Consider the following 10,493-nt stretch of genomic DNA (forward strand, 5'->3'; position numbering starts at 1 on the left):
CCTGTGAAAACCATGAAAAGATTATTGCAGTTAGAGCAAGATAAACAACAGCTCAATTTTGTTGTGTGTGGCATGTCCTACCACACAGTTTACAATTGGCTCATCAAAATGCAAAATGTGACTTTTACTTCCATCCCTGCAATAAACCCCAGTCAGCCACCAGCAAGCCTGGCCTCCCTGCACAAGGATCATCCTCCATCCTCAGAAGAACATCTGCTGTGGGTTAACAGATAATATACGTAAAGCTCTGGGGCTCCCAAGATCTGCATTTTAATCCCGGTGCTATCAGATGTCTGACGGATGGCCATACCTCACTTTCAGAGCGCCATCTTTTTCCCAGGTGCGAGACGTGGATAAATATACGTATGTCTTCATAAAGCTGGTGGAGATTCGCTGCAGGAAAAGTGCAACACAAAAAAGAGGCACTGCTGAAGCCCATCACCAGCTGTAGCACCAAAGGTTTTCATTTTAATCGCCTTTTGACTGCGAGGAGAGCTGTGCCGGGTGTGGGTGCCCAGGCCTCGGCAGGACGGCCTCTGTGGGGAGCAGCAGGGCCGGTTCTGGCCGCCCCACCACAGGGCACAGCTGAGCCCCTCGGCAGTGCTGGGGGCATGGCTGGGAAAAACGTGTGTAAGAACAGGCAAAATAGGTGAGGTAAAAAAAAAAAAAAATAAGTGTGAGAGACGGCCCTGTGAGCGCTGGGGCAGGACAGGGAGCTCCGGGTGCCAGAGCGGGTGTCACCCTGAAACTGAAGCTGGGAAAAGAGAGTGGAAGGGATTTCTCGCCATCCAACACCTTTTTAATAAGCAATAAATTAATTTTCATGTTTTGCACATGATGGTAATTGATAAGTGATCTCCCTGCCTTCACCAACGAGCTTTTCCATTTTATTTTCTCTCCTGTCGAGGAGGAGGAGCACAGGAGTGGCTGGGTGGGCGCCTGGCAGCCGGCCATGGTCAACCGGCCACAGGACTGCAAAGATCAGCTAACGCTCCGCTCCCAAGATGAGGGTCTCACATCTCCAGCAGAAGAGGCATGTATCTGCTTTTCTTCACAGTCCCAGTCCAGTAGAAAGAAACCACATAACTGGATTTATTAGCAGACTAAAGCTTGGGTATGTATGCTGCAGAACAACATGCTTGGGTCAGCCTGGCCACATCTGTTTCACTTGCTGTCATCTATCTGAGAAAAGATGTTAAAAGAATACCTTTTTCATTGTAAGACACTAAAAAAAAAAAAAAAAAAAAAAAAATCCCTTATTAATTCTTCTTCATTCTTAAAATCTCAGATTTAGTCAAGAACTCCTGTCTGATATTAAACAATAGTTTCTCATCAGGCAAAAAAATGCCTAATTCATTTTCTATGTTTTTTCCATGGCTGATTAGTCCAATATACATATGGGGAAGTTGCCTGCCCTGGGATGCCTCAACACAAACAGTCATCAATGAATTAACTAAAATCAAAACCTCCTGTAACCTGTTCAAACTAATATTTGCATCAGAGGTGTTTTTACCTCTGTGTTATCACTAAGACTAACAGCAACTGAACAAAACAGATGGGAATAGACAGCTCTCCCTAACATCCAACTGAAAAACAAAATTGCTATCAAATCTAGTGTAACAGCTTAGCTCAGTTCTCTAGGTAGGATTTCAGCAGCCTCCAGCATCACTGCATGCTTTAGGAAGATAAACTATATCCCTCGCAAGCTGTCCCAGCTTCCTTTCTGTAGGGAGCACTGGTGAGACAGCCTCTGCTCCACACTCTCCTTGGGAGCTAGAGCCAGGAAGCAGAGAGCAGCAGTAATGGATATACTGGAAGGCAAAAGACACTTGGCCTTTTTTGTTCCTCTTCTGAGTCACAGTGCTCCTTTCTGCAGTGAAGCACAAGTGATGCCAAGGAAGCACGTCGCCTCTTGTCTTCTCCCAGCCTTGGCAGCATTTTGCCTGTTTGGCACCTTGCAAGCAAGGGTGATGTTATCAAAACTGCTAATGCTGTGCCCCCAGCAGCAGAAGATGCAGTGGCCTCCTAACCCTGGACCTCTGATCACAACACACTTACAGCCGAGACTGACTAAAGCAGCTTTTCAACACCATCTAGTTCATTAAAAGAATGTCAAGGCTTAAAAGGAAGATCAGTATTATGAAACATCTACAAGATCATACCAAAAAAACCAGGTGTTTTAAGAAGTAGATAGGCTCTTGTCTGAGCAACAAAATTTTGGCCAAAGACACTAAAATAGCCCTAGTTAAATCAGATGTCTTTAGGATGCCACTGCCAAGTCCTCGTAAGTAACAGAAAAGAATTTAATGACTTGGTGCAATGTAACCATGTAAGGGCAACGCTGTCCATCTTGTACAGTACAAGTACAGTTCATTCCCTTTCATGGCTCTAGAAGATCTGAACTATTCCTGTCCCAGGAAAACAAAGAACATTTTACATCACAATACTAGAAAATGCAACACAAAACTGATTTTTAAAGGGACACATGTCCTCCCTTGTTAGGATTCTGCAGATATTTTTGTAAGACCTCATGTGCTATGCAATCTCACTGGTGAAGATGGTGTGAACTTCAGGAAGCCTCTAGCACAGCACTAATCCATCTCCAATTGAACTAGGGTTTAGGACGTGGCACCATAACATTTCATAAGCTTATTTTGATGATAAATTAATGAAAAAGTAATCTTTTTTTTTTTTTTTTTTAAATTCTAAAAAACAAATGGCAACACTCAGTACTACAAAGCAAAGAAAGCTTGAAATTACAACATAATTCTTAAAAACTTAATCAATACAGAAGTGTATATTTGGTACAGCTGTATGCTAATGGAGTTTCATTGTTTAAAAAGACATCTGAGAGATCTCAAGTTCATCTTGAGCTTTTAAGCTGTCAGTTCACTTTGCCTTGTGGAGGAATTCCACAGAAATCCACATGGATGAACTGAGTCCCAGAGGATTAAAAGCAAGTCAACAATATTTAAACTCTTTGGTAAACTAGTAATTTATCAGCAGTAAACTGTTACTGGTTTTATTTAAAGTTCTACACTAATGTGAAGGCAGAAGCAGATAATTTAAGAAATGTCAGAAACATCAAGTCCTATTAAAACTTATCTACTTTTACTGTATACAGAGGAAAGTAATGAGGATTGGACATAATCCAAGCTGAAATCTCTCCAGTTTAGAGACTGTATTTGTCTTTCCAGTTAGTGTTTTCAGAGATTTATTTGCTGGAAAAATGAATTATTTCCAGAATCACAACTAACAGTGTCATCCCCCCCTTTTCTTTTTTTAACATGCCTTTTATGGTTCACTTAGATGTCAGAAGAAAATAACTCAAAAATAAAGTGTGGGTAATTTTTTTTTTCTTTTCTGCTTGTGCTATTTAAAAGGTAACTGTCTTGCATGCATTTTGTATTATTAAGTTCAACATAAGTCTTTTTTTTTTTTTTTCCTAACTGACTTCCCCCTTACTTGAAACATCCAGGAGTTTATCTTTTAAAAGTTCTGTCAGCTTGGAGGAGGGCGAGTAAATTCAAGTGTTATCAGTGGGAAGACAAAATGTGCAGCAAAAGATGTTTTAGTTTATATCTATGCTAAAAAGGGCTAACAGCCTGATTAATTTCTGTATTCTCTGCTTAAACAAAGGTTTAGTTATGTACTTCATTATATCTATACAGCAGCTCACACTTGAAATCCTAATTAATTTTTATGATTTGAAAAAAAAGTGATTCAAATTAAAAAAACACACCACATTGCAACTCCACAGTAACATGGCCTGATTTGCTGTTTAGATTCAACAGATATCCATAGTGTCAAGATGGGACCTTCCAAAGAAATACGCTGAATTTTGACATGCCTGAGAAGTAAGAGAAGTACAGATAAGGAGAAAGATACTACACTTGGGTAGTTCAGAGGCGATAGCATCCCTATTTCAGGCTCTCCTGAGAGAAGCCTGAGCCTTAAGTTTCCCACACCCACATGCATTCACAGTAACTTGCAAACAAGTCAGAAATATGCCATATGGTAACCAGCTCTACATGGAGACAGCTTACAGCATAAACAGCAGAGCATCACCAAAACAGTTTCTATCACTTGAGAAAACTTTGAGAGATGGCCTATGCAGAGATGCGAGTAAGAACAACTGCAAACATCATCCTAGAGATGACCACACAGGAATGAACATGGTATAACCTGGATATAACCTCTCTCAGTAATTCTTGAGAATGCATGGCCTGAAGAACAGCCTGTGTATGGTTCTAGATATTATGAAACTGGTAAAATGCAGCCCACTGTGAATTTTTACTACTAGTCATATCACACTAGCGTATTTTAAAACTATCAAAACCATATATGACATTCTATTTTAATAAGCACCAACTGACCAATAAACCTACTGTGGGCAAACCAACACAAAAGCAGCACTTGGAAGAAAGGATTTGGCTGGTTTTTGTATGCCTCCTGCAAAACAAAAATCGGAGACATTATATCACTAGAAAAGACACCATGCATTTAAGACTTTGTGGAATTATAGCCAAAGTAAATGAGAAATCTCTTTTCCCAGTAGAGGTGCTAATGATCCTAACAAGACACAGAAGTATAAAGCATCTGCTCTGCTCTGAACATCTGTTCTTTCCCCCTTCGCACACCCGTACCTCAGTGTCAGTGGTTGCTTCTAGCTTAGCACTTGCTGCAATTCTGTCTCTCAATTTCTGCAGAGTACAGGAAAATAAATTGTGGAGAGCTTTTGCAATTTAACACAGTGCTTAATGCTGTTAAAACATAACAAGCTCAGAATACTGCTGCAAGCACTGCTGCCCACTAGGATGACATCCGAGAGCCCAATGGCTCACTAGTGCAGCTACAGCACCTTGAGCACAGAACTTCTCAAACACAACTCCAGGGCCGAACATGAAAAGCTGATTATAGGAAAAAAAAAAGGCCATGAAACAATATATTTCTGGTGTTTTTTGGCACACACAGCAGTAGCAAGTTTAGAGGGGTCAAAATACAGTACTGCAAGGTCAGGATGATTGAATTTTTTTAAGCACCTCAGCTTGACAGTACATCTATAACCTCAGCCCTGCAGAAGAATCAACTTTATTTCTAATCCAGTATATGAGATTAATGCCTGATGATAACTCAGAAAAGTTTGTGGTTTGAGTAGCAGCGTAGTCCGAGTCAACAAGTGTTTTTTCTTTCCTAATAACTGCTTCAGAAGCTTTATGAGAAAACCACCCAGCTCATATTAAAACTAAACACCTGACATAAAACAGGCAAAATCTTGAAGCAATTCTTCCAAACCACATTATAAAAACTTGTGTTGTGTGTGTGAGACAAGAAGCACGAAGTGATGGACATTACCCAGAGCCAGGAGCTGACAGGTAAGAGCAAATGTCAGCAGATGTAGTATCACTCAAACTGCTTGCATCCTCCCTTGGTTCTGCTAGTAAGACAGCTAAAAAAAACATTTCACATCAGCAGGTAAAAAGTCTATCTAGCCATTGAAGGGCTATTAAGTAATTTATGAAAATATTGCCAAATACTCAGTTATTTCTCCTCAAATTTCTCCCTGCTTTTCAACATCAAGGCCTTATATAAAATTGTAAAACTTTGAGTCTCTCTCACATGGTAATCATTCTGTTAGCACACCAAGAAGTATTTCCAGTCAGGTTTCAATGTATTAGTTTTAATAATTTGCTTAATGAACGTGTCAATAACAGAACAAGTATTGTGAGCCTCTATCAGCAAAAAAAACCCACTAAACTTTGATATTACAACCAAAAGAATACCCTTAGTTTTTCCAGTGAAAAAGTAGCAAGCTGAATTAAATTGCTACATTGCAAAATATTCCATTACAGAACAAAAATGGTGTTGAGCCACAATCACAGAACTTACTAAATCTGGACAAGAAAGATGATAGTGAACCAAAGAGTGAAGTGGAAATTCTTGATTTTCAGCTCTGGCACTGCTTTATGAACTGATTTGTTTTAAGAATTCATAATCAGAATCTGTATATCTTTTGAAGACACACATTTCTAAGTCTTTTCAGACTAGCTATAATAAATCCACCGATGTTTACAACTTGAACAAAAGACACAGCACAATATAGGTTTGATCTGTTTATTTTACATCAGATGTTTCATACCGGAGTTTCTTCAGTTAGAAGTTCCTAGAAGAAAATGAAACAAACATTGTTACAAACTAGTTTGCTTCAACAACTCAAGTAAATATTTTTGACCAACCGTGTAATCATCGTATAAATTGTGTATACTTTTTAATCTTAAAAGCTGGATTTGGGTATGGAAGTTACCCCTGTAATAGTTAGAGGATAAGATAAACATACGCACTTGGAAACAATTCCATCATTTTTTGCCAGACGCAGAATGGAGTCATCTGATTCACCCTTTGGGAAAAAAAAAAAAAAAAAAAAAAGATATTCTGAAGTGACCAAATAATTACTGACACACATTAAAAAGAGAGGCAGCTGCAGCATTTAATGTTGGTAGTGGAATGCACAACACCCTCTACAGATTACTACATTTTATATGTACAGATTAGTGTTTTCAAAACAAGCTGTTAAATGCTTTGTCATCCTTTAGGGTAAGAAATAGTTTTGATAAAATATACACTTGCATTAACAAGACATATTTCTGGGTAAGCAGACTTCTGATGAACTCTGGGAAGCTTCACACCATGTTTAATAAATTTAAGACATGGTAGTATAATCTCTAATAATTATAAACAACAGATAAAAGCCAGATATTAGTAGTTTGCTACATTCTTAAAAGAAAAAAATTGCGCCCTTCAGTGATTTTTTAAAAAAATATAAACATACGTAATTCTACAAACCAAAGGAGTAAGAAAAAAAAAAAACCTGGAAAAAAACGATTCTTGCAACTGAATTTGTTCACATCTTTGCCTTGCCCTCATTTCCCCACAAAAGCTCTTCCTGTAGAAAGAGCTGAAGGCACATTGTATTTTCAGGGCAAAATACAATCCTAAAAAATTACTAATCAATATAAAAGGAAGCCCAATGATTCTGCCAATCAAGAAGGATCTTACCATTCTACGAATTGCTCCACAAATGGCATACGTTTTGAACTGGCCATTTACTCTGCCTGTTACCTTGTCAACCTGTAATTACATGCAAGTTACTCCATACAGATTCTTATAAAATTTTATGCTCTTAAATCACACTTGCCAAGCACCCAAAGATAGAAATTACTTGTTAAATACTGCAAATATTTTTCTGCAAACTGCAAAAACCCAAGGTAAATACTCAAGTTAGACAGCTACAGAGTACCTTTTCATAGCAACTTTACAGTTCACCTATAAAATCTGATGGATCACACAGTATAATACAAACACAGTACAAAAGGGTGGCTAAAAGAAGAATATAAGTTCTGAGAATAATGGAAAAGTTCAGTGTAAAGTTTACTTGTGGATTTTACTTGCCTTTTCTATTTTTCTCACGTTTCTTTTAATTAAGGTCAGCATTATGGAAAACTGAAGTAAAGGGGGCAAGAGGACAGTCTTGTTACACAGGTAGAAAAATGGCCACGCTGAGACAGATTGCCTCACTTCCTCCAGCTGCTAAGAAACTTAACAGGAAAAAATACTAAGCAATATAAATCATGAAACTAAATGGTGTAGTGAACCCTGTAATGCCATGTGGGTTTGTTTTCAAGTTCTGCTAATCTCCGATCCTTTGAAAACACAGAAATTGGGATCACTGAAGGAATGAAACACAGTGATCGGAAGTATTTGCCTTAGCATTTACAGGAAATCTCAAACAGAGCATTTTTAAAAGTGATTTATTTAGTCAAACGGATAACACAAGAGACTCAGTTATTTAAAAATATGGGAATGTAGTCTTGTGGGCTCTCATTGAAGAAATGAATCAAGCTATATAGCTCATAAGCCATAAGAATGTTGTGTCCACAGAGTTCCTGCAAGGTGAACACCAATAAACAAATGGGGGGGGGGAAGCATGCTAAAAGGACTTTAAATTAACTGGACCCCATATGCATTAACTGCAGGAGTCAAGGCCTACTGTGCTTTTCTCAGCATATATGTTAAGCTTGGAGGGATTTGCAGTAACACTACATTGAAAAGATGAATGAAACTTAGACAAGAACAAATTCCACATTACAGAAATAAAACTAACTGTACAATACCAAATCAATACAAATAACCTCAGGAAATGCCTCAGGAAAAATTCTAAGCGTATAATATCCAAGCACTGAGCTAATAAGATGATAATGCTGCACACAAAACACACAAGCAATCTCATTTCTAACCTACCAAGAGCAGCAGTGTCAAGTATTAACAAAGGCTTCAAGAAAAACATGAAAGATGGCATTTTAGTTAAGTAAAGGAGAACAGAAATAAGAGCTCTGCTCTGGAAACTGTATCTTTCTTAAGGTTTGGGCAAATTAGAAAAAACACAGAGAAGATCAACAAGAATAGAATATTAAAAAACAGGGTACACAAGGACAGACTGAAGCACAGTACATTCTTACAGACAGGTGAAGGCAGAAGGGGTAAGAATCTCCCAGAAAAAAAGAATTTCTCCTTCCTTCCTTCAGGACAAGGAATTCCCTAATTTATAACTCTAAATAGATTATCTAGAGTTAGGAAGTTGTATTTAGTCAAACAGCTAAGCACTGGAACGGACTGTACAGAGCTTTATGAAATTTCCTCTAATGCATATTTTCCAATAGTCTAAAAAATTAACCAGAGGTGACATAGTAATATAAGTTTGAAAGCTCTCAAGCTCTACCCTTATATAGTCTCTAGTGAGTTATCTGGAGATAACTCCAGATAGCACCACAAGCTGTTATATTTCTTAACTTCTATCAAACATGTAAAGGTGTAGCTCTCTCATCATATACTTCTGTTATAAAACTTACCTCAGAAATATTTATCTGAATAGAAGCATGATCCTTTGCACCTATTATTCGGTTGCTGGCAGAGCTAAGGAATAAAATAACAAGATATATTTAAACAAAAGCCAAATCTGCACGCAAATTAAAGCTGCACAAGAAGTTTAGACAATAACAGTTTAAGCTTTCAGTGCTCAGAGAATTAAAATCCACTTTTCAGTACATTTAAAGGAGACTTTCACTTGGTAGCATCATGCTAAGTTGTCAACTATCCTTTCACTTTGGTTTTTATATGCTCAGTTCACCCCTCTACAATACCAGCACAGGCCTTCAAAGCACACAGACTATCAAGCTTTTATTTTCTAAAGCACAAAGAATACTGCAATCCAGATAATTACTGAGAATGCAGTTTCTATGCCTTTTTCATTGGCAGCCATTACATCTGTCCAAAGACACTCAGGTTGCAAACCCTCAGGAATCACAGGCTGTAAAAACCATTTGTCTTAAACCTAATAAAACACAAATGGTTTAATTTCTAGTGTTTTAACACACGCCTTTACAAAAAGCTTCTCACTATCCATTTACTATAATCGCAAAATTGCCCTTAAGATGTGCTATTGCGACAAGCCACGACTGCCCAGGTTCACTACGACAGCTTGTAGCACGGGAACGCCAGCACACAAGCACATTTACGTCTGAAAGGAACCACACAAGAGCTGTCAAGTGCCACTGTGAGATTGACAGTTATGCAACAGAACACACACACAGTACTCTCTTTAGCTTTAGTCTGTGCTTTACATATTTGTATATATGGATGCGCTTTATGTATTTATATATATGGCACTTAAAAATACAGAAGCAGAACAAGGATTTTTCTGTTTGTTGCTTTTTAATTTATTTTTTGTGTTTTTTTTTTTTTTTTTTTTTTTTTTTCCCCAGAGATATTCGCTACCACAACAAAGCCTGCTTTTGCACAGACTGCATGGGCCCCCGGCCGGGTTCGCCGCCCAGGCCCCAGCTCCCCGGGGGCAGACCCGCCGCCCCCGAAGGGAAACCGCTCACCATTTCCGTGGGACGTAGAGATCCACGAACTCCCCGGCGTCGTTCTGCATCTCGTCCGGGCCGCCGCTGAGGCTCAGGCACCAAACGCTAACACCTACAAAGAGCAAGACCCCGACGGGCCGGGCTCAGCGCCGGGCCCTACAGCCCGCCCGGCCCGGAGCACGCCGCCCGCTCCCCCGGCAGCCCGGGAAGTGACGGAAGATCGACCCCTCGCCATCCCCGGGCAGGGCAGCGCCCGCCATCCCGCTCCTACCTCGCGTGTGCCGCGGCGGAAAGGGCGGGACGGCAGCGGAAGCGGAATGACGCTAGGAGGGAGCGTCGTGCTTCCGGCGGGGCGTCGTGGCGTCATCAGCGCGGGGCGCGACCCTTAAATGGCCGTCGCACGTCCCCGCCCCTTCCCCCCCAGGGGCGGAGGGAGCGTCATGGCGCCGGGAAGCTGAGGGGAAAACACCGTTCACTCCCTCAGGGAGACCGAAAGACCATTCCGAAACAAGACCTTTGGTTACAAAACGTGTACCAAAACAGTTTTTATTTCACAGCATCTTAATTTCA

General features: G+C 39.8%; 1 protein-coding gene across 1 annotated transcript; it reads right to left on the bottom strand.

Annotated features, from left to right (window-relative positions):
* Nucleotides 1-6,100: 6,100 nt before the first annotated feature.
* RPS21 (ribosomal protein S21) lies at nucleotides 6,101-10,281 on the bottom strand. The gene is made up of 6 exons (XM_033010353.2): nucleotides 10,195-10,281; nucleotides 9,942-10,035; nucleotides 8,907-8,970; nucleotides 7,057-7,128; nucleotides 6,342-6,397; nucleotides 6,101-6,163 (listed from the first exon to the last, which is right to left on the bottom strand). Exons 2-6 carry the CDS (start codon nucleotides 9,989-9,991, stop codon nucleotides 6,154-6,156), a joined length of 252 nt encoding a protein of 83 aa, XP_032866244.1. The 5' UTR covers nucleotides 9,992-10,035; nucleotides 10,195-10,281; the 3' UTR covers nucleotides 6,101-6,153.
* Between the last annotated feature and the right edge of the window lie 212 nt (nucleotides 10,282-10,493).

This window comes from Tyto alba, unplaced genomic scaffold, assembly GCF_018691265.1.
Source record: "Tyto alba isolate M040663 unplaced genomic scaffold, T.alba_DEE_v4.0 Super-Scaffold_33, whole genome shotgun sequence".
NCBI lineage: Eukaryota > Metazoa > Chordata > Aves > Strigiformes > Tytonidae > Tyto > Tyto alba.